This window comes from Bactrocera oleae, chromosome 3 (genome assembly GCF_042242935.1).
Source record: "Bactrocera oleae isolate idBacOlea1 chromosome 3, idBacOlea1, whole genome shotgun sequence".
Lineage (NCBI taxonomy): Eukaryota > Metazoa > Arthropoda > Insecta > Diptera > Tephritidae > Bactrocera > Bactrocera oleae.
In genome coordinates, this window is record NC_091537.1 from 93,386,328 (window position 1) to 93,410,007 (window position 23,680).

At 34.9% G+C, this 23,680-nt stretch overlaps 4 protein-coding genes and 1 long non-coding RNA gene across 10 annotated transcripts in view; 2 read left to right on the plus strand and 3 right to left on the minus strand.

Annotated features, from left to right (window-relative positions):
- Positions 1-239: 239 nt before the first annotated feature.
- LOC118681660 (angiotensin-converting enzyme-like) lies at positions 240-4,968 on the minus strand. 2 transcript variants are annotated; one of them, XM_070107265.1, is made up of 9 exons: positions 4,887-4,968; positions 2,690-2,769; positions 2,072-2,624; positions 1,640-2,003; positions 1,225-1,576; positions 932-1,146; positions 697-837; positions 463-635; positions 240-404 (listed from the first exon to the last, which is right to left on the minus strand). In XM_070107265.1, the coding sequence occupies exons 2-9, from the start codon at positions 2,726-2,728 to the stop codon at positions 388-390; spliced, it is 1,854 nt and encodes a 617-aa protein (XP_069963366.1). In that variant the 5' UTR covers positions 2,729-2,769; positions 4,887-4,968; the 3' UTR covers positions 240-387. The 2 variants fall into 2 exon arrangements, with proteins under 2 accessions (XP_069963366.1, XP_069963364.1); XM_070107263.1 differs by having other exon boundaries at positions 4,883-4,955.
- A 2,345-nt stretch (positions 4,969-7,313) lies between these two features.
- Positions 7,314-14,114, minus strand: LOC106625489 (angiotensin-converting enzyme). Of its 4 annotated transcripts, none has more exons than XM_070107259.1 (10): positions 13,838-14,114; positions 13,404-13,769; positions 10,048-10,108; positions 9,430-9,982; positions 8,999-9,362; positions 8,584-8,935; positions 8,297-8,511; positions 7,762-7,902; positions 7,528-7,700; positions 7,314-7,469 (listed from the first exon to the last, which is right to left on the minus strand). In XM_070107259.1, exons 2-10 carry the CDS (start codon positions 13,559-13,561, stop codon positions 7,453-7,455), a joined length of 2,034 nt encoding a protein of 677 aa, XP_069963360.1. In that variant the 5' UTR covers positions 13,562-13,769; positions 13,838-14,114; the 3' UTR covers positions 7,314-7,452. The 4 variants fall into 4 exon arrangements, with proteins under 4 accessions (XP_069963360.1, XP_069963362.1, XP_069963361.1 ...); XM_070107261.1 differs by having other exon boundaries at positions 10,048-10,128; XM_070107260.1 differs by having other exon boundaries at positions 10,048-10,128; positions 13,307-13,769.
- Positions 11,346-11,951, plus strand: LOC118680415 (uncharacterized). 2 transcript variants are annotated; one of them, XR_004975955.2, is made up of 2 exons: positions 11,346-11,492; positions 11,550-11,951. It is a non-coding gene; the product is annotated as an uncharacterized lncRNA (long non-coding RNA). The 2 variants fall into 2 exon arrangements; XR_011395572.1 differs by having other exon boundaries at positions 11,662-11,951.
- A 154-nt stretch (positions 14,115-14,268) lies between the features above and the next one.
- Positions 14,269-17,398, minus strand: Acer (Angiotensin-converting enzyme-related). The gene is made up of 6 exons (XM_014243353.3): positions 16,964-17,398; positions 16,324-16,900; positions 15,299-16,011; positions 14,887-15,242; positions 14,649-14,821; positions 14,269-14,588 (listed from the first exon to the last, which is right to left on the minus strand). Exons 1-6 carry the CDS (start codon positions 17,027-17,029, stop codon positions 14,551-14,553), a joined length of 1,923 nt encoding a protein of 640 aa, XP_014098828.1. The 5' UTR covers positions 17,030-17,398; the 3' UTR covers positions 14,269-14,550.
- A 624-nt stretch (positions 17,399-18,022) lies between these two features.
- The window catches only part of CenG1A (Centaurin gamma 1A), a 219,619-nt gene continuing 213,961 nt past the window's right edge, over positions 18,023-23,680 (plus strand). Inside the window, exons 1-2 of the mRNA XM_036360133.2 lie at positions 18,023-18,269; positions 19,756-20,369. Of these exons, the coding sequence (XP_036216026.1) occupies positions 20,039-20,369 (331 nt within the window). The 5' untranslated portion in view covers positions 18,023-18,269; positions 19,756-20,038. The remainder of the gene's footprint in view (positions 18,270-19,755; positions 20,370-23,680) is intronic.

A 23,680-nucleotide genomic window follows, 5' to 3' on the forward strand; every position in this document is an offset into this window, starting at 1 on the left:
TCTTACTTGAGTGGTAATTGGACTGGATGTCGATATTTTCACTACTTCGACGTTACTCAATAGTGATTGATATAAGGGCTTCACTATTTTTTAAACGGTGTAGATCTCACGAATTATTATATAGTTGTTACGAGTTGTTCTTAAATATTTCTTTATTTCCAATAATTAAAGCAAATTGAAAGCCCAATCAACCTAATAAGCCATCCTATTAACCTTTCATTTTCCAAATTTAAAACAAATTTAATTTTGTATTATTTTTTAATACTGATTTTTTGTTAAAATAAATTTTACAAAATTTAAGGAAACTGAAATTGTTTAGTAATCAAACTGAACGCCAAAAAGCAAACGTTTTTTTTTTTGCATCATCTTCTTAAGAGCACGCCAAGTTTAAGAGGAGACACATTCTGTAAGGAAAAGTTAGTTTTTACAACGAAAACGAGGTAAGGAAAGTTTTACACTTACTGTCAGATAGCGTCCAACCAATATGCACATTGTTCTTCTTATTCTCCGCCTCCAACCATATACGGAGCGGTTCGAAATACTCTGCGATGGCTTTGCCACTGATTGTACGTTCACCACTGAAGGCCTCCAATACATCGGGCCAAGGTTTAGAGGCACCCATTGAGAGCAAATTTCTACAAGCGATAACTTTTATTGCAACTCATCTTGACAATTAAATATTCTTTAAAAACTCACTTGAAAGCTTGACCTGCTTCAAAGCTGCCATAAATATCACAGTTGTCCAAAGGCAATTCCGGATTGGTGGGATCATATTGACCAGCTTTGATGCAAGTCGACTTATAGAATTGAAATTGTATGATGTACGAAACCAAATATCTACCGAGAGAGGCAATAAAAGAATTGCAAACATTTGGTATGCAAGAATTAGTATACTCTATAAAAATTGTATGCTCTTAACCGTAAAACCTACCTCAAGTACTCGACATCGGCGGACACGTGATATTTAGCTGGTGCATCAAAATCGTTTTCAGAACGAACTACTGGTGGTTCAATGCCAGAGTATTCCTCACGCAACTTCCAGAAAGCACAGTTCCAATCCTTTTTGTCCACTTCGCCACGGAATAATGCCCAACGGTATTTATCCATAGTAAAGGCGAAAGGCAGGAAGACGATCTTATCTAGAGCCTGAATAATTAAATACACGATACAAGTATATATGATACGTAATTCTAGAAAGGAGTCAAACAATATTCGATCACTTACAGTTAAGAACAATTGGTTAATGCGTGCCTCATCATCGCGTTGGTAGTTCTTCAGAAGACCAACACGCTCTAAATGTTTCGGTGTAGAGACTGAAAGTGAGAGCACATCACCGACAGCTTCATGAAAGCCGGGGTTGGCACCAGCGCGATAGACCATGGGCAAATGCTGGTATTGCAAATAGTATTGAATGTGTCCCAATTCATGGTGAACGGTGAAGAAGTGATTCATTGTCACACGGGTGCACTGCTTAATGCGCACATCATCGATAACAAAGAAATCCCAAGCACTGGCATGGCAAATCAAATCGCGACCATCATCAGGCTTTACCAAAATACTCTTATCCCAGAAATCTCTGCAGAGTAGAAATGATATCGAATAAAATTTGTGTAATAGAGTAATGTAATCTCGATCTTACTGTGGCAGCTTTGTCAAATTCATTGATTGGAAGAAATCATCACCCAGTTGGAACATTTTCAATTGTGTGTAACCTTGTGCAACCATCTCATTGGTAACATCAATCAGCGGCTTATTAGGGAATGGTGAGATAATATCGGCCACACTGGACCATTGTTGAGCCCACATATTTCCCAACAAATGCATTGGAATGGGTCCCTTCTCTGACACCACAGCCTCGCCATAGTGTTGACGCAGACGAGAACGGACGTAACCATGTATTTGCTGATAGAGCGGACGTAGTTCTTCGAAAATGTTTTCGAGCTGCTTTTCAATGGTCTCATCATCGTACTCATCCAACCACAATTCAGCGCCAGATTTGAAATCTATTGTAATTCAAAACTTAAATCGTAGTAAAGTGTGAAATGAATAAATAGCTGTTCATCGCACTCACTGTTTAACTTGGCTGCTTTCGTATTCAGTTCCACATATTTCTCGAAAGGACCGCGCACAGCAGTACCGGCCTTTTCGTAAAATTCGCGCCAATAATACTTCAGTTCTTCCGGATCACGGCTGGTACTAATGATATCTTCGATTTCCGGATTTAAGGATAGGTCGCATTTGGTGGCATTTTTATAGTCACAAACACGTACTTTAGCGTAATTCGACTGCATAGTGGACGACACATCCAAATATTCAGCGTAATCGGACTCGCTGAGTGCCGCATAACCGAGTTTAGAGAGCATTTTAAATTGGCGACGCAAATTTTCCGATTTAAAGGACTGCCAATTGAATTTCAGTAAATCTGCGGCAACTTCCTTCATGAATTTTGCCACTTCTGCGGCGATTACATTCTTCATGCGCTCATTCTCCGCATTGATGTTAGATGCATACGCCCAGGAAGCTTCTGTCTCAAGGTTTGTGCGACGTGCAATCTCTTTATTCAGATTCTCAATATACTCAGTGGCCGTAATTTCCTCTTTTATGCTGGCCAGCGCATTCTGAAGCTATTGAGTGGAGTAGTGTTTCAATAAGAATACAAATATATGCGTGTAAAATATGTTTGAATTACCGCTAATGTGGCAAAAAGCGCGACGAGTAAAATTTTCATGATGCGTAGTTTTTTTTTAAATCTTTAAAAAAAAGTTTTAGCTGAAATGGGAAAAATTTACATTAGTTTTAAGACGAAAAGTATTTGTGAAATTAAACAGAATATCGTAGATTGGAAAATACGAGCATATTCACTGAATCTCGAATTCTACAGTTTGGTAATACTTGACGTCTTTATATGCCGTCCGTAACCATTAATGAAATTCTGATTTAACGGTTATGGGCAACTACAGACAGTGAATATAAAAAGATTTTTAATAAGATTCCACTTTGTATTTAAAAATAAGTGAAACTGAATTTTATTAGACAGGTGTGTTATTCGTTGTTGTTTGAGAACCTGGCTATACAGGCTATAGACTTTACAGTCATATTTATTTTTGAAATTATCAACAAATAAACACGAATTTCAGAAATTCGTAAAACTTCTATGTTTTAAGAACAGCTCTGTTTCTTAGAACCGTTGTTTATTGCTTGTCATGCTTAGATTTTTAAACTTTAAAGGTTAGTAAATTATTTTATAGCTTTATAAGGGATCCGTCCAAAGCCGTTTTTTTTATTAAGTTTTATATTGATTTACAAGCGACTTTTATGGTTTTCACACCACAACGATAACTTACTACTAGTTACTACCGAAAAAGATTAGATTAACGCGTGCAATTGAAAAATTATATGGTGTACTCGTCGTCGTTTTTATAACTATTCAAAAAAATTCCAATAATTAATGAGCAGAAAAAATAGAAGAGAGAATTTAAATGCCTTTTCGCATATGTATGTACCGACAAATATTACAATACTTAAAATTGCACTTCAATTTCTGTCAATCAATCATATTAAATGCCCAATTCTGGGAAACAATGAGGTTAATAGTTTATCATAATTGTTATATTATTATTATAGAATTTGAAAGATTAAAACAGCCATTTTATATTTAATATACAAACAAGTAATATATATTTAAAAAATTACTTCTACTATCCAATATCTAATGTACTGTTAATTCAAACAAATCAGATAATATTTAGAATAAATATTTTTTCTATACTCATTGACAATGAACTATTTTAGATCACCCACATTCGAGGCCTCAGGTATGCCTTATACAAAAATCAAAGAGAAGAGCTCATGTCAGTTCACAAATAAGGCAGTGTATAGGCATATATGAGAAGTTAAGTATCTCTAAACTTCTGCGGAGGATACAAATAGACGATTGTTCTTCTGTGATAAATTATTTACGATGCCACTGCTTAACCAGCGGTATGTGATATGAGCCTGCGATCTGCGTTTAACTTGCAATATTTTATAGTTATAGTACGTGATCAGCCGTTATCAGCGTCGGCGCGAGAGATAACTTTAAAGAACAACAGAAAGAACTGAAATGTGTATGCATCATAGTCATATCGTATACCACATGTATAGAAGATTGGATTTTTCGATAGATTTCAATTTCATCAACAAATATGTGTGCATTACAAAGCAGCAATAAGTTTGGGAGCAATAAGTTTTTAAATTAGATGTACTTAGACACTGAAAGTGCTCCTACTTGCGTTCGAGAACTCCGCTTTTTTTAGGGCACTTGAATAAAAGTGATTATAAAGTCAATTCAATTAGAATCGTTAATTAAAATCTTAAAGTTCATATCAATGTTACTGAAATGAAAGTACATACTAAATCGCTTGTTCTTTGGCAAACCAATATAGGTACTCAGATCACCTGATCAAAATGCTTAAGATCGGACCACTATAGCATATAGCTGCTACACAAAGTGAACGATCAAACCAAGTCCTTTGATGGATGAAAGGTATTATAGCTTCGGTGCAACTGTGCCGTTTTTTCTTGTCTTTTATTGACAAAAATATGTATATTTTGTCCAGCAATTGTCAAAGGCTCGCTTATGTAAATACAAAATGCATTACCTAACTTAATTTAACATTTGACTTGGCAATAAGATCAAGATTATGACGATGAGTGCATTGAACGCCGATTGACATGTGATTTGTGCATGAATTATCCAATTTATTGTAATATATCGCTAGCGTGTGCTTCAATTAAAGCATATACCTTCTATAGACAGCTCAGTAGCAATTTAAATAGTTTTAAATTTTACTAATAATTTGGTCAACACAAATTAAATTTGAAAACAATAGCGAATGCTCACCCACTTTTCAAAATCACCAACTTATAGCAAGAAACTTGCGCGTTTTAAAAGCGCGGCACGTAAACTAATTTGCTAAGCAGCCGCTGACTGGCTTTTATACTGGCTAAGCGGTGCAAGATAAACTTTTGCAAATTTTTGAACCGCAGTGGCATAGTTATCAATCCGTATCAACACTAAAGTGGTTAAAAAAATGCGTGTTAAAATCAACAAATTAAGATATTGAGCGTGTTGGCGCCAATGTGAGTGCTCATCGTCATTATCGCCAACAATGCTATAGCCTAATATGCGTGAGATATCGAAAAGAAAGGAGAATCTGATACCGATGACCACTAACAATCCTGCTTAGAACGAAATGGGTTTAGTCGGGTAATAAAAGGCCTATTTTCAATATTTCAATATTTTTTTTCTATATAAAAACTTATTAATTTAATTCAAGCACACATTTAAAGAATAATATCTAAAATTTTCAAAAAAAATAAAAAATTAAAACTCCGTCATTGTTACGTCATTTCCGGTGACCCCTCGAAAAAAAGGTGCGTCCGCGTTATCAGCATAACTCCCGACAGGATCATCTAAAATGCAAAAAAAAACATACGTGTTTTAGTTAAGACCATAAACTTGTGCTTGAATGAAGAAAAACAAAGTTAAAATTGGAACTTTAACAGACCTTTTTCCAACAAAATGAAAATTTCGGTCAAATTTGCTCGACATTTATTTTTTTAAAATAGTTGTAATTGTATTATATCTCAATGACCTGTGTAAAATTTCATTAAGATCGGTTGAGTAGTTCGCGATAAATCTTCAAAACCGACTTTGAAAACACAGTTTCGAGAAAAACGCGATTAAAGTTTTAAGTGACCAAGCTGTATCTCCAAACCTATTACTGATATCAACTTGAGAATTTGGGACAATATTCTAGAGATGTTATAGAATTAAAAAAGACAATAAAAAATTTTGGTTTTTTTTTTGGAACCGCGAAACCCATGGAATCCCTTCACTGATACAAAACAAATACAAAAAATTCCGTACAAGAACTTGATTCCGATCGTTCAGTTTGTATGGCAGTTATATGCTTTAGTAGTCCGATATCGGCGTTTCCAACAAATAAGCAGCTTCTTAAAAAGAAAGGGATTTGTGCAAAATTTCAGATCGATATCTCAAACGCTGGGGGACATGACCTAATCGACTCCGCTCGGATCATTTTTATATATACTTTATAGGATCTCCGAAGTTTCCCTTTCACAAAGTTAACATATACTATTCAGTGTATAAAAATAATAACGGTGTTAACCGGAAATGATTTTATAAAATTTTTAGTGAATATTAAAAGGTCAAATGATTGTGATCTGTCGTCGAACTGTTAAGTAAAAACAACTAACAATGTATGGATGTTAATATTAAACTTATAATTATTTAATTAAACAAAATTAGAATCTACAGACCAAGAATAAAAATCCCACAATAGCAAATTTAAAATAAACACGTTTTTTTGGTGTAGCGCTCAAGTCGTAGCGTAGTTGCCATAAGTTACAGTGCAGTTCTGTTACCTGCTTCAACTAGAAACCAACAAAAGTGATATTTAAAACGGTAATAATATAATAATTACTTTAACTGTTTTATCGTCAATCTGCGTTTTTCGTCTTCATTGTCGAAGCTTTTAAACTCCTCACTCGCACTTTCAATGATCGCTTTATTTGTTTTTGAGTTTTCCTTAAACTGTTCAACTACCGAGCTTCACAGTCAATATCACTTCCACACGTATGTCTGGTCTTGAACGCTTTAAATTGGCGTCGCGACGGCGGCATGACACGAGCGTGAAACTATTAGTTTTCACAAACAGAGCAGTTGTAAATTGGCTCTTTGATTAAAGAGAGAACATTTGCTGTTATTGGAGACCGGTAACGGTATTGAGTGAAAACAAAATAACTCAATTACTTCAATTTTATGAATATTATGTCCACAAGTGTAGTTTCTTTATGTTACCTATCCTGCCCAACCTATTTGAGCATTGTCGTAGAGTACTCTGCAATAGTTCTTACCATAACTGAAGTTGACCTCTTTGTTGACTTACTATGTAGTTTTGATGTTTGAATATATATATACCCAAATACGCAAATGGCCTGGCCAGATACGACCCCTCCAGATTACACATCTATAATTGTATTACTGCATAATCGTATCTTACTTGAGTGGTAATTGGACTGGATGTCCAATTGATATTTTCACTACTTCGACGTTACTCAATAGTGATTGATATAAGGGCTTAACTATTTTTTAAACAGTGTAGATCTCACGAATTATTATATAGTTATTACGAGTTGTTCTTAAATATTTCTTTACTACCAATAATTAACGGAAATTGAAAGCCCAATCAACCTAATAAGCCATCAAATTAACCTTTCATTCTCCAAATTTAAAACAAATTTAACTATGTATTATTTTTTAATACTGTTTTTTTGTTAAAATAAATTTTACAAAATTTAAGGAAAATGAAATTGTTTAGTAATCAAACTGAACGCCAAAAAAGCAAACATTTTTTTTTGCATCATCTTCTTAAGAGCACGCCGAGTTTAAGAGGAAACACATTCTGTAAGGAAAAGTTAGTTTTTACAACGAAAACGAGGTTAGGAAAGTTTTACACTTACTGTCAGATAGCGTCCACCCAATATGCACATTGTTCTTCTTATTCTCCGCCTCCAACCATATACGGAGCGGTTCGAAATACTCTGCGATGGCTTTGCCACTCATTGTACGTTCACCACTGAAGGCCTCCAATGCATCGGGCCATGGTTTAGAGGCACCCAATGAGAGCATGTTTCTACAAGCGATAACTTTTATTGCAACTCATCTTGACAATTAAATATTCTTTAAAAACTCACTTGAAAGCTTGGCCTGCTTCAAAGCTGCCATAAATATCACAGTTGTCCAAAGGCAATTCCGGATTGGTGGGATCATATTGACCAGCTTTGATGCAGGCGGACTTATAGAATTGAAATTGTACGATGAACGAAACCAAATATCTACCAAGAGAGGCAGTAAAAAAGTATTAATATTTGGTATACAAAAATGAGTATCTTTATATATTATATATAAATCTTCTACATGTTTGGGCCGATTTTGATGAAATTTTATGTGTGTGCTCAAGGGGATTTGAGAATGATGTAAATTAACAATTTGCTCAACTAGATAATGTTTTAATAGTGAATTAATTTATTTATAAAATGTTGTTGATGCTAGAACGTTTTAAATAGAATTCCGGCAGACTATTTATTTTCAAATTTTTTACTGTTTCGAAGTACATATTTTACACAATTTTTCATAAAACTTTCCTAACCAACATAACTATTCTAACACGTCTGTCGGGTCCGCTACTACTCTATAAAAATTGTAGATGCTCTTAACCGTAAAACCTACCTCAAGTACTCGACATCGGCGGACACGTGATATTTAGCTGGCGCATCAAAATCGTTTTCAGAACGAACTACTGGTGGTTCAATGCCAGAGTATTCCTCACGCAACTTCCAGAAAGCACAGTTCCAATCCTTCTTGTCTACTTCGCCACGGAATAATGCCCAACGGTATTTATCCATAGTAAAGGCGAAAGGCAGGAAGACGATCTTATCTAGAGCCTGAATAATTAAAGACACGATATATATGATACGAAATTCTAGAAAGGAGTCAAACAATATTCGATCACTTACAGTTAAGAACAATTGGTTAATGCGTGCCTCATCATCGCGTTGGTAGTTCTTCAGAAGACCAACACGCTCTAAATGTTTCGGTGTAGAGACTGAAAGTGAGAGCACATCACCGACAGCTTCATGAAAGCCGGGGTTGGCACCAGCGCGATAGACCATGGGCAAATGCTGGTATTGCAAAAAGTATTGAATGTGTCCCAATTCATGGTGAACGGTGAAGAATTGATCCATTGTCACACGGGTGCACTGCTTAATGCGCACATCATCGATAATATAGAAATCCCAAGCACTGGCATGGCAAATCAAATCGCGACCATCATCAGGCTTTACCAAAATACTCTTATCCCAGAAATCTCTGCAGAGTAGAAATGATATCGAATAAAATTTGTGTAATAGAGTAATGTAATCTCGATCTTACTGTGGCAGCTTTGTCAAATTCATTGATTGGAAGAAATCATCACCCAGTTGGAACATTTTCAATGGTGTGTAACCTTGTGTAACCATCTCATTGGTAACATCAATCAGCGGCTTATTAGGGAATGGTGAGATAATATCGGCCACACTGGACCATTGTTGAGCCCACATATTTCCCAACAAATGCATTGGAATGGGTCCCTTCTCTGACACCACAGCATCGCCATAGTGTTGACGCAGACGAGAACGGACGTAACCATGTATTTGCTGATAGAGCGGACGTAGTTCTTCGAAAATGTTTTCGAGCTGCTTTTCAATGGTGTCATCCTCGTACTCATCCAACCACAATTCAGCGCCAGATTTGAAATCTATTGTAATTCAAAATTAAAAACGTAACAACCATGAAATGAGCAAATAACTCTCCATCGCACTCACTGTTTAACTTGGCTGCTTTCGTATTCAGTTCCAAATATTTCTCGAAAGGACCGCGCACAGCAGTACCGGCCTTATCGTAAAATTCGCGCCAATAATACTTCAGTTCTTCCGGATCACGGCTGGTGCTAATGATATCTTCGATTTCCGGTTCTAAGGAGAGATCGCATTTGGTGGCATTTTTATAGTCACAAACACGTACTTTAGCGTAATTCGACTCCATAGTGGACAGCACATCCAAATATTCAGCGTATTCGGGCTCGCTGAGTGCAGCATAACCGAGTTTAGAGAGCATTTTAAATTGGCGACTCAAATTTTCCGATTTAAAGGACTGCCAATTGAATTTCTGTAAATCTGTGGCAACTTCCTTCATGAATTTTGCCACTTCTGCGGAGATTTCATTCTTCAAGCGCTCATTCTCCGCATTGATGTTAGATGCATACGCCCAGGAGGCTTCTGTCTCAAGGTTCGTGCGACGTGCAATCTCTTTATTCAGATTCTCAATATACTCAGTGGCCGTAATTTCCTCTTTTACGCTGGCCAGCGCATTCTGAAGCTATTGAGTGGAGTAGTGTTTCAATAAGAATACAAATATAAGCGTGTAAAATATGTTTGACTTACCGCTAATGTGACAAAAAGCGCGACGAGTAAAATTTTCATGATGCGTAGTTGTTTTTTAAATCTTTAAAAAAAAAGTTTTAGCTAAAATTTTCAAAATTAGAAAAATTTACATTAGTTTTGAGACGAAAAGTATTTGTGAAATTGAAAAGAATATCGTAGATTGGAACAAAACATGTAAATGTTAGAAAAGTATGCACCAAAACAGGTATATCAAAATAAAATTTTTTTTACAAAAAATATAAGCAAAACAACATTTTTTTCGTAAAAAAAACCCAATAACCAACCCTAATAAGTGCACCAGATTACAATCACATTTACATATCTGCTTGATTACAAATTGTATACGAATTAGGAACTAATTCGAATAAACCGAATATTTTTACTGTAGAAATCTCTTAACGAATTCTAAATCAAAGTTGCAACTCCTAAAAAGCTGCTTGAATTTAGTGTTTGACCTCGTTTTCGCACAAAATGAATATGTTCTTTAGTATATATTTATATGAATTCATAGAAGACCTTATTTGTATGTAAATGTATACATTTGACTCAGATTCTCTTCAAAGGTTCTCTCAACCAGCTATTGCCGGCTGATGTCTTGAATTATAAACTTATCGCTAAAATAAACATAAACACAACCAAAAGAAGACTCGTTTATAAATGTGCATGGAAAAACAAAAACAAATAAAGTTTCTAAAACGATAAAGATCGTCTTTAAAAATACAAGGCACGTACAATCGAAACTGAAAACAAAAGTAAAACGAAAAAGAGTAAGCTGGTTTCTCTTATATTTTTTATTTTATATATTTTACAAGCATCTAATTATAAAATGAGTTCAAAAAAGTCATTAATCACACGGGCCTTAAATATAATTTTGAGAACCTGGCTATACAGGCTATAAACTTTAGTCATATTTATTTTTGAAATTATCAATAAATAAACTCGAATTTCCGAAATTTTTTAGATTTTTAAGAACAGCTCTGTTTCTTAGAACCGTTGTTTATTAATGACAAGCAAGCTTAGATTTTTAAACTTTAAAGATTAGTAAATCATTTTATAGCTTTATAAGGGATCAGTCCAATCCGTTTTCTTTAGTTTTATATTGATTTACAAGCGACTTTGGTTGGTTTTCACACCACAACTCCACAATTGCAATAATTAATGAAGCAGAGAAAAATAGGAGAGAGAATTTAAATGCCTTTTCCCATATGTATGTACCGACAAATATTGCAATATTTATTATTTAAATATCCCTTCAATTTCTGTCAATCAATAAATTGAATGCCCAATTCTGGGAAACAATGAAGTTAATAGTTCGTCATAATTATTATATTCATAGAATTTGAAAGATTAACACATCAATTTTATATTTAATATACAAACGAGAAATATATTATATAACACAAAGAAGAGCTCGTGTCAGTTCACAAATTAGGCTACTACTTAAGGTAATTAGTTGTGTATAGGCATATATCAGAAGTTAAGTATCTTTAAACTACAAATAGACGATTGTTCTTCTGTTATAAATTATTTACGATGCCACTGCTGGACCAGCGTTTAGCGATATGAGCATGCGATATGCGCTTAACTTGCAATACAAGTATTTTATTCTTCTAGTACGTGATCAGCCGTTATCAGCGTCGGCGGCAAGAGATAACTCCAATGAACAACAGAAAGAACTGAAATGTGTATGCATCATAGTCATATGGTATACCACATGTATAGAAGATTGGATTATTGGATAGATTTCAATTTCACCAACAAATATGTGTGCATTACAAAGCAGCAATAAGTTTGGGAGCAATAAGTTTTTAAATTAGATGTACTTAGACACTGAAAGTGCTCCTACTTGAGTTCGAGAACTCCGCTTTTTTTAGGGCACTTGAATAAAAGTTATTATAAAGTCATACATACTAAATCGCTTGTTCTTTGGCAAACCAATATAGGTACTCAGATCACCTGATCACAATTTACCCGGACTGCTCCACATAAACAGTGCGCGCCAACTAAATCGATAAAAATTGTTTCATAGATTAGTAACTTAATTTTTTTATCGTGTAAAGTTTGATCTCCATATGGAACGACTTAACACATTTTGGTTCATGTTTTCGGTATTCAACGTGTCAATGCTAGCCTCGTTGCAAAAGACCTCAATCTTTTGTCGAAACGACGTTGCGTAGAAGAAAGGTTGCATAAGAGATGCTTGACAACATAGCTGAGAACCCGGCATTTATCATTACTGGTGACGAAACGTGGGTTTATTGATTTGATGTCGAGACTGTACAACGACGCTTCTAACAAATGTATAGAAAATTGGTTTAAGCGTTAGCTTGTATTGGCTCAGGAGCCTATTTTAAAGGCGATAATAAAGATTTTTTAATATACGTAAAAAGGAATTTTTATTTTAGTCAGTCCAAGTCAAATTTGACCAGTATTACTTTAATCTCGTACAGGATTCTGAAAAGAACTTTCATTCTGAAAGAGAACTAATAAAACGTTTGATTCCAATCACACACACAGTTCAATGAAGTTAAGTAGTTTTAAATTTCCACAACAGTTTGTGCTTTAAGCCTATTAACTCATTATGAACGGTGAAAAGTAATTTTAATTTACTAACTGGTCTATTTTAGACATATTTATTCAAAATTATATTTTTAGATTTGCCACGTTTGTAACACACAGAACAAAAAGTCGGAGATGATTAGTGTAACGAGCTGAGTCAATTTAGCCAAGTTCGAAATTTGACACGGATTGTTGTTCAAAGTAACGCTATTATCTGCGAACATATTATTAAGATCGGACCACTACACACATATAGCTGTCAGTAAATGATCAAATCAAGTCCTTTGATGTATGAGGGGTATTATACAATAACTTCGGTGCAACTGTACCGTTTTTTCTTGTCTTTTATTGAGAAAAATATGATTTCAATAAACATTTAAATATTTGAGATATTTTTAGAAGGAATCTCTCCACTGATCTTCCTTTTATAAACTTCAATGTAATTTAATTATTTATTTAGCTTTTCCGAGTGCTCTTATGTATGTATGTATTTCAAACACGCTAAGTCATTTTGTCCAGCAATTGTCAAACGCTCGTTCGTTTCGTAAATACAAAATTGCATTACTTAACTTAATTTAACATTTGACTTGGCAATAAGATCAAGATCATGACGATGAGTGCATTGAACGCCGATTGACATGTGATTTGTCCATGATTAACCCAATTTATTGTAATTTATCGCGTCAATTAAAGCATATACCTTTTATAGACAGCTCAGTAGCAATTTAAATAATCTTAAATTTTACTAATAATTTGGTCAACACAAATTATATTTGAAAACAATGGCGAATGCTCACCCACTTTTCAAAATCACCAACTTATAGCAAGAAACTCGCGCGCTTGAAGAGCGCGGCACGTAAACTAATTTGCCGAGCAGCCGCTGACTGGCTTTTATACCGGCTAAGCGCTGCAAGATCAACGTTTGTAAATTATTCAACCGCAGTGGCATAGTCATCAATACGTATTAGCACTAAAGTGGTTAGAAAAATGAGCGTAAACATCAACAAATTGAGATATTGAGCAAGTCGTCGCCAATGCGAGTGCTCATCGTCATTATCGCCAACAATGCCAGAGCCAAATATGCGTGAGATATCGAAAAGAAAGGAGAACCCGATTGAGATAGGCATAACAATGAGCTTGAGTATTGATAAAGCCGACGCAAGCTAAGTAAATATGTGGGAGAATATTTATTATAGTATACATATGTAAGTAAATGCCGATGACCACTTACTATTCCTACTTAGAACGAAATGGGTTGCAAATTTCTATTAGAAATCGTTTACTCCCTCAGTTAGCCAGAAATAGTTTTCTTTTTCAATATATACATACTTTTATTTGTTATTTATTTAACACAAACAATTTTTATGTTGAGTGTGAATGCCAGATTTTGCCAAGTAAATATTAGCTTACACAGTTTTACTTTGTGGATGGAAGTTTAGGAAAGTAATTTTTCTCAAAAATGTGAACTCAGGGTTGTTAACTGCTTTTTCAGGTATACCGGCTGCAGTCATCCACAAAGCACAATCCTGTTATAAGAGCCAGTGCAAGTATATCAGACTAAAATCAAGTAGCACAAATTGGGTGTAGATTTTAATACCTTTTTAAACCTTTTTCAACTATTTTCTTTTCCTTATTAGTTTGAAAAATAATAATTGTGCCATATACAGTGCAAACGAACGTATTTATTAATACTTCCTTATGAGATTAAGGTTGAATTGTTTTGTTTAATGTTTATACAGCTTTTCAAGATTATAAAACATTGCCTAATTTGTATTAAAAAGTGCAATTTGTTAAAAAAAAATTTCGATTTCATTCAAAAATGTTTATGTTGTATTCATTGAAGGCCTTCTACGGTTTTACTTCGTAAGAAAAACGAGATCTTATTTGTCATAAGCAAATATTAGCTCTTTTACAATTCGCTTTAACGCTGACTTTCGTTAAATGTTAGGTGCTGAATGCTGAACAACAGTCACCTGCAACTTCTGCAAATAAAAAAAATACGTAAACACATAACAGTAAATATTTTCTAAGTAAGCGCTTACTATCAGTATCGCCCCAACCGAGTGGCACTTTCAAGCGTTGATTTTCTGCATGCAACCATTTGTTGAGTGGTTCAAAGTACTCCAACAACGCAGAGGGATCCATTTCAGTTTCGCCTGTGAACTCCTTTAGCGCCTTTTTCCAATGCACTGACGCGCCCAATGAAAGAAACTTGCTGTGGTTTATAAATTAAAGAATATTCACAATTAACAGAAAAGTGTAATCTATAACAAAGCTTACCCAAACGCCTCACCAGCTTCTTTGTTGTTGTAAATATCGCAATTGTCTAACGTTTTTTCTGGGTCACCCTGCACATACTGACCAGCTTTGGTGCACATAGCTTTAAGAAACTGAAATTGGAAAATATGAGCTGCAAAGTAGCGCAAGTACTCGACATCAGCGTCAATGTGATATTTGGCTGGTGGATCGAAATCTTGGTCAGTGCGACGTACGGGTGGCTCAACGCCGGAGAACTCTGAACGCATTTGCCAGAAGGCACAATTCCATTTCGATTCTTCCACCTCACCGCGAAACACAGCATAACGATATTTATCCATAGTGTAGGCAAAAGGTAAGAACACGATTTTTTTGAGTGCCTACAATTTAAGATTTATCAACGGCCATGTTATAAAATTATATATTTCCGACTCACATTCTTAAACAATTCATTGATACGACTTTCATCATCCAATTTGCTCACGTTCGAGAGACCGATGGCTTGCAGATGCTTGGGCGTGGATACCGAAAGTGCAATGACATCACCCACAGCCTCATGGAAGCCGGGATTTGGCGCTGAGCGATAAACGGTGGGTTGATTTTCATATTGTAAGTAGTACTGTATGTGACCAAGCTCGTGATGCACAACGTACAGATAGTGAGTGTCGACGTCAGTGCACATTTTAATGCGCACATCACTATCCTGGTACAAGTCCCAGGCAGAAGCATGACAAACTATTTCTCTGTCTGCTGGCCGTGTTAACACGCTCAAGTCCCAAAAGCTTGGCGGTAGCGCGCGCATGCCCAGTGATTTGAAAAATTGATCACCTAACTCGAAGAGTTTGCGTACTGTGTAGTTTTGGCGCTGCATTTCGCTGGTCACGTCCAAGAACGGTTTTTCTGGATAAGGCGTGAAAAGTGGCAACGCATTGTCCCATTGTTGTGCCCACATGTTGCCCAACAAATGCATTGGGATATTTCCATTTTCAGACACAATTTCATCACCATAATACGCACGGAGTCGATAACGAACATAACCGTGTATTTCACGATAGAATGGCAATATAGCTTTATACACCTTATCCAGGTTTGTTTCGAAATCGGGGTCTTCATAGAAATGGATCCAGTAGTCAGCATATGATGAATAACCTGACACATGGTTATGTTCATAAAATAAGTTCAAAGAGATTATAAATTAAATACGAAAGTAATTGACATTCATGTTATATAAGAGTAGATTATACCCATATTACTAAATATCTGATATTGCAAATGGGAAATTAATATTTATTTAATACGTTGTACTTTCTTTGTTAGCAACTCGCCCAATGTTTATAATTAGTAGCAACAACATATTATGCGTACATATACAATCACATTGTGTACTCACATACTACTGAGAAATTATAAACCGAAAGCAAAAAAAATATTCTTATCGTCAACCAAACGCCGACAACTTACCATTCAGACGAGCTGCCTTGCGGGTCAACTCTATATATTTTTTAAAATTCTCACGCATCGGTGTGCCTGCTTTGTCATACCATTGACGCCAGTAATGTTTCAACTCTTTTGGATCACGACTATTCGAAAGACGCTCCTGTATATGTGGCTCCAATTGCAGTGTACAATCCTCCTCCTTGTTGTATGGGCAAACAGTTGTAGTTGCATAATTTGACTGCATTAAACTGACTGCATTGAGTAATTCCTTATAATCACTTTCGGGTAGCACATCTATACCCAAATCACCAAGTATAGTTGCTTGTCGTTTAATATCCTCATCGCTTGAGTCAATATATCCCGATGCAATTATATTGCGTGTCATCTCCTTGTTTGCGGCTGCATTTGTTGTAGCCACAGCAATCATTGCTTTGCGATTTTCCTCTGTTACATTAGTGTTGTATGCATATGAGGTGAGGAACTCATTACGACGACGCTGGCGTAGTAGTTCATTTTCACGCTCGAAAAATGCACGCGAGTCAGATTTCACCGAATTGCTACTACAAGAGCCCGCTGAGTCAACAGAATATGCACGTACAGACTTTCGAAAAAGGAAATATAAATGAAACATCAACTTACCCGTGGAACCTGATCAACAACTTACCGCTGATAAAAATAGCGCCTGGAGAAGCAAAACATTTTGTAACAAAACTATATTCCTTGTCTTCATTATGGTAAATTGTCTCCTGTCCGTTTGAGACTCGCAACGCGCCACTAGCCGAGCACGACTAAACTGTTTCGTAAATTATAATTCAATATGCAAGCACATTACGTTGACTGCTGTTATCGGCGGGGTCAAGAAGGGCTTTGTGTGGCGACTGCTTTGCTTTGTAGAGTCTAGTGAATATAACAGTGTATCTGGAAGTACTTAGTTCGGAATTTTAAGATGCTGTAATGCTAATTGCAGGTTGAGGTGTAATTTTATGTTTGTTTCGCTAAAGAGACCTGATCATTTGAATAAAATTTTCTTTTTTTCTTTACGAAATTTTAACTGAATAAATTTTGACTTTTAAAAAAATATTTGTTTACTTTTCGTCCCAATTTCTTTAATGCACTTTAACTTTACTGTAGATCCTTTAAGTGATGCCAGTTAATATTGTTTTGACCAGATAATATAAGGCTACCACAACGTCCTATTTTTTATTAAATTGTTAATGAAATCGAAATTTATTCAAAATAATGTATATTAAATGATTGTTTAGTTATTTGACTGGGAGCGATAATATTTTAGGAAACAAATTTTGTCATACCATTGAAATATCAAGAGATAACGTAGAATATTCCTTCAGTATCAACACACATACCCACCAGCTAAGCAGTGACCCCTCAGACCTAAAAGAAGGGCTACAAGACTGTAAACAATAAAAGGCATGTGATGGAAATTAATAAATTTATTAAATCATATAAATCGGTTAATATAGTTGTTCTACTGAACAGATTTAAGAGTTGTATATTGAAATCCAATATCGCTATATCACCCTGTATCGCAATACCTCTACTGGCCGCTAGAATTGTTGACATTTATGGTTTTGACATTACGCTTTGCATTGCTATTTTTTGTTTATTCTCTAACCCGCCCGCTGCATTTTATCACACACAGTAAAATTAAAATCATCCACCACTGCTTTGTATCCAAAGCTCCAACTCCAATAGCAAGTCAACAAATACACGCATACCCACACGGGCTAACAAACCAGAGGAAAACTGACAGCGGCAGTTCAAGCGAATTTCAGTCGATTCGCTCTTGTCAGTTTGTTCTTTGACGTGTTTGAGTTCATTTCATTTGTGTCGGGCGCGTTTCAAATATTAACCGTGACAGTGTTTTGTTTTGTGTTAATTTGTCGGCGTACTAAGATAATTTAATGTAAAATAACTTGGAGTTATCTACAAATCCGCTGCAAAATATCGATGTAATATTTGCGTTAAATTTATACAATTTTTAATTCCCAAAAATTTGCGTGGCGTTTTATTATTATTTCGTTTGTTGCCAGATTTGTGTGCGAGTGTGCATGTGTGTATTAGCATGTAAAGACGGCAAGTGGAATTGCACTGCTCCAAATTTTGCGTGTGCTGCGACAATGTTGCTTCAATGAATTACGTTGAATTGCTGTTTCGACGTATCGGTGGCAATACATGTTCGTTGCACCGAAAACCGATTAAATAATTGCTTGTATAATATTTGGTTGATTGTGTTGTTTACAGTTTAATAATTAAGACCTATACAGATAAAAAAGTTTAACTGAAATCAAATCCTTTAAAATCATAGAAAACGTTTTATTAAGAAATATTTCTTTTCATGAAAACGAATTTATTAATTGTAATGTGATTGTATTTACCTGGTAGTTGTCCACTTAACATTCCATTTCAAATTTTCAATTCTGGCGCGACCTCCAAACCTATCAGTATCCAGCCTACCATTCTTGGTTTGCGCTTCCTCCATTTCCAATTTACACTTCACACCATAAACATTCTACGAGAAGGCAAAACCAAAATACTAACAAAAAAGTAATAGACTATTCACGATTTTATTTATGCTCAAACAAATACTAATGCATTTTACGGCAAACACACATACGCCTATACCAGCAGTATACAATCCACCAACACCAATGAAAGGAAGCATCGGCGATAGCAACAAAAATAAATGCGAAGCAGCAGCATAAAAGCGAGATGAAGTGCTGTTGAACACATGAAAAAACGGCAATTAAACTAGCAACAACAACATAAACAAAACAAGCGGCTTTAAAAAGACGAGCGAACGCACATACATATATGCAAACCTACCTATGCGGACGAATGTAAAGACAAGAAAAAGCATCTAATGAATTGCTCTGAAACGTCAAAAGACGTTAGTATGAGCGCGGGCGTAACTGATTTTCACATACAGTTGGCGTAGCTGTACGAAGATTGTTCTAATTATCTAATTTAGTGACTAAAGTCATTTCTAGTTTTCTCGTGTTTACAAACGTCCATATTTATTTATTTCAACGATCGTTCTGTTTATTGCTCAAATGTTTTTGTGGCAGAAGTGTAAGATATTTTCGTATTAACGACCTCTGAATGCACAAAATTGCTTTACTTCAGTTCATAAAATTGTTTGGTTCATTTTATGTGATTTTTTTCGTCTCTCAAATGAGTAATTAAAATACCATTAAGTTTAATTTTTTAAAATAATTTTTGGAATAACGTCAACTGTAACGGACTTTGCAGAATCAGATTATAAAAAATTTTAATGTCAAATTTTTTAATTAAAATTTGTTTTAATGATTTTTTAAAAGCTAGAATTTATTTTGTGTTGTGAATATGTGTATGTTTGTTAGGTTTTTTTTACATTTTAATGCATATGTATGGTACATACATCATGTTATCAATACCAAAATACAACTTTTGTTGCAGGAAAGCAAAAATCTAAATATTCGTAGAAAATAAAAATTAGTGAAAACATATATTATAACTTGAATAACATTAAAAATTGTATTAAAATAAAAAATATAATACTTAAACGCAATTTGCATATGTAAATTACATAGTGTGGAAAAATGTGAAAAATAATTACGTGTTTGTGTATCTGTAAATTGAAGCAAACAAATAAAAGAAAATTAAATTGTGTCTCAGTTCTCCGTCTGCAATCAATAATATAGTTTCTCTGGTGTTTTTGTGAGTGTAAATCATTTCTAAAATGAATAATTATCAACACCAAACGCCGCCACCTGTAACGCGGCATCACCATCACCATTTGCCGCCGCCACCGCCGCTGCCGCATCACCATCCATCACTGTTGCCGCAACCGCAGCCTCCGCTTCCGATGTTGCCATCACAACAGCAACATGTGCAGCAGCAGCAGCAGCCTCAACCATTGATCAGCAATTCGCTGGCCATACGTCAAGAAATACAACGTTTCGAAAGCGTACATCCATCGATTTATGCAATTTACGATTTAATCGATTTGCTGCCAATCGCCGATGCACAAATCGCCCAGCAGATACGCGATCACGTCGTTTGTATTGAAGGTAAGTGCGCAACTACTACCACACACACACACACATATATAAAAATTTACCGCAAAAATATGCATATAAATAGCGATAAACGTGTGGAGAAATCCGTGCGGGGGGAGGTGAATAAATGTGCGCTAAATCGAACGGTATAACACACTCGGTTGTCTATTTGCAACTGGAAATTGATTACATTGGCAAACAGAGAGGCAATCGTGCATATGCATTTTTATTTACAGTTATGTATTTGTGCGTTTATATGTAGTTTTTCTATGTTAACTATTATTGCTCTAGTGCCAATATTATAGACTCTGAATATTACTAATATACCCCAAAACAATGTTATTTGCTATAAACATTTGTTTGACCTTGAGAACTGACTACTTACTATCCCTGATTGAAGGCACGTAATCCCAAGATTATTTGATTGAATCCTAATTTGAATATTGATACAAAGATGATATGAAGGTCAGACAGTTACATACAGTTATGGTTACAGGCTCAACCGTTCAGGTTAATGAAAACAACTTTTAAAGCGGAAAAGGAGAAAGAAATCCCATATTAAAACTTAAAAAAAAAATTGCATAACTTGTAAAAATAAAATTATTTGACCTCTTTAGAATTTCAGTGGACATAAAAATAGGGGCAAAACTACAATATTATTTTTGACTAGGAAATTGTGTTAAAAAATATTTAATTAATATTTGCTATAATATCCTTTATAAGTAATTACGTCTGGTTTTAGGTATAGACTACTAAATCTGGTATTTCTTTTGCTGGAGCGAATGCCATGCATACTTTACTTTTTCTTCTAGTACTGTTTTTTTAGTTGTTGCTCTATTTATGCATTCCTTGACTACTTTCCACAAATTTTCAGTGGATTTTCTGTCTGTGTTTACACTTCAAAAAAGTGACCGTATTATGTTGTCCACAACTGTATATACATATATATGTATGTATGAATATAAAATTATCCATATGCATTATATTTAACTTAAGATTACATCTCTAGAATATTGTCCTGAATGCTCAAGTTGATCCGAGTAATAGTTTTGGAGGTACAGCCTTGAGAAGTTACGCGCTCGAGGTCAGCTATATACTTGTAGTCACTTAGAATTTTATATGCGTTTTTCCTGAAACTGTTTTTCCTGAAACTGTTTTTCAAAGTCGGTTGTCGCGATTAATGAGATAATGAAATTTTACAGAGGTCTTTGAGTTGTAATTTATAAAGTCTCAAACGATGCGTTTTTCCTGTTTTTTTTTTAACTTTTGCCTGTTTTTTAACAACTCGGCAGAATTCTGCCGCTACAACAACAACATGCATTTTTCTGTTCAATTATAAGTACTGGACAAAAACGTCAAGAAACTTTCATCGAAATTTGAATTTTTTTGCGAAAAATACAGTTTCACTTCTTTTCCTTCGCACAATACCAAGCTTAAGGTCTTAATTAAAACACGATTTGTTTTCTTTTTACTTCGGATGATCCTGTAAGAAGTTGTGCTGTCAACGCGCGTACACCTCTTTTCTGAGGGTCTGCCGGAAATGATGTCGTAATGGCCGAGTTTTAAATATAAAATTTTTCTTTTAAAGTTTTACAAAATTGTTGTAACAAAACAAAGTATGAACACAATATTTAATTTTTTATATGAAAAAAAAATTAATGAAAATAGGCCATTTTTTATTCGAGGAAACCCAAGTAACTCCTTAAAGTATTTATAAAACTCTTTGTATGTATGTGTTTACTTTTGGTGAAAGTCATTTCTACTAATCGATTTAATTTCAATTTGTTCGCCGCAAACATTATATATGTACATACTTAAATACATACATACATATGTACACAAATGTTACTTGCTGTATTAGGAAGTGGAAAATTAATCACAAAATGCGCTTTTAATAGATTTGGAGAATTTCTCGAAAGAAGATTATTCTAATGCAAACGAGTTGAGTTACTGTGGGCGAATACATATATGAATAAAATCATTAAACAACGAGTACAAATTTGACGTATAATTATAATGCAATTATAAATGTGGCGTCGAAAACAAGGCTTCAATCAAAATCAAGTCTGAGACCCACACGGCCTATAAGCATTTATAAATATATTAAATATTGTACTTAACAATGTTGGCCATATACATACATATGTATATTTATATAGAATCGCAAATAACAGATTCAGTTTTTGTCGTTAAAATGTTTGAATTTCCACGAAAGAGGGAAACCTTGTAAACGTCTTCGATTAGCAACGACCTTGGATGCCGTGCGCGTACCATAACACAGTCATACTTTCTTAGCCTTTCCACTCATTCCTACTTGCATATGGCATACGTAAATTTATCTGTGAATAAACATATATAAATACGTACAAATGTATTGACATTTACGCAGCCTGAGTAAATACTATTTTTATGCCTTCGTAAAATCATAGGCCCGTTGCTTGTATGTATGTATGTAAATAATATTTCTCATTATAAAAATAATAAAACAAACCGTGAAAACCACAACGTAACGAAATCAATAATGTACGAGTATATGTATGTAAGTCACATTGCGCCATCAGGGCGGGCAATGAAAGCAGCTGCAGAAGAGTTGTGCTATCTAGAAATGCCTTGTTTACATTTGCAATGTGTGGGCAAGTGCGCAAAACGGAAAAAATAAACTTTATAGGGTATTTATTATGTAATGAGCGAAATAGAGCACATACTATATACCACTCAGTTATTATTAAGAGTGATGCTACTTCTCACCAGAATATATAATATAATATTAGGTTTACATCTATGACTATTACAAATGACGACCTTCCCTGAATCTATAAAAAATATTTAAAAAACTCGATTGTGGACCTTAAGGAGAATCTCGACGCCGAGATCGTTATTATTGGACGCCAAATAAGTAGTATGGCTCTATTGACTTAAGAAGCAAGTCAGAAAAATAGCTTTTTTTAATACGCTTTTATTAGCTTGGGTTGTATGTGTGTAATGGAATCTTAGAACTCAATTTTCACCGGTTTCCAGAAGTCTGATCACTTGATCACTTGAAACTTTGCAGACGTGTCAAGGACCGATGACAATGCAATAATTCGATAACAGTTTCCCATTACTTTAAAGGTGGGCGTAACCCCGCACTAAATGGTTTAATGTATATATCTTCCAAACCGCTAAAGCTAACTCAACCAAATTTGCTTAGAGGAAGTCCTTTTAGCCCTTTTTTAAACGCTGTGAAAATGAGCAAAATCAGATAACAAACACGCTCTCTCCCCATATACCAGTTATGTTAAAATATACTAAAAGTGCGATAACCGACGAAATAAATGCACCAT

What these genes read in the sequence shown, in the direction of transcription:
- LOC106625489 (XM_070107259.1), bottom strand. Translation starts at nt 13,561, where the DNA reads ATGACTATGCCACTGCGGTTGAATAATTTACAAACGTTGATCTTGCAG. An exon ending in GCCGATGTCGAGTACTTGAG is followed by an intron (nt 7,903 to 8,296) that starts GTAGGTTTTACG and finishes CTCTCTTGGTAG; the next exon opens with ATATTTGGTTTCGTTCATCG. An exon ending in GAAGCAGGCCAAGCTTTCAA is followed by an intron (nt 7,701 to 7,761) that starts GTGAGTTTTTAA and finishes TATCGCTTGTAG; the next exon opens with AAACATGCTCTCATTGGGTG.
- Acer (XM_014243353.3), bottom strand. Translation starts at nt 17,029, where the DNA reads ATGAAGACAAGGAATATAGTTTTGTTACAAAATGTTTTGCTTCTCCAG. An exon ending in GAAGCTGGTGAGGCGTTTGG is followed by an intron (nt 14,822 to 14,886) that starts GTAAGCTTTGTT and finishes TATAAACCACAG; the next exon opens with CAAGTTTCTTTCATTGGGCG. An exon ending in CGGTTGGGGCGATACTGATA is followed by an intron (nt 14,589 to 14,648) that starts GTAAGCGCTTAC and finishes TTTTATTTGCAG; the next exon opens with AAGTTGCAGGTGACTGTTGT.
- LOC118681660 (XM_070107265.1), bottom strand. Translation starts at nt 2,728, where the DNA reads ATGAAAATTTTACTCGTCGCGCTTTTTGCCACATTAGCG. An exon ending in AATTTGACAAAGCTGCCACA is followed by an intron (nt 1,577 to 1,639) that starts GTAAGATCGAGA and finishes TCTACTCTGCAG; the next exon opens with AGATTTCTGGGATAAGAGTA. An exon ending in GCCGATGTCGAGTACTTGAG is followed by an intron (nt 838 to 931) that starts GTAGGTTTTACG and finishes CTCTCTCGGTAG; the next exon opens with ATATTTGGTTTCGTACATCA.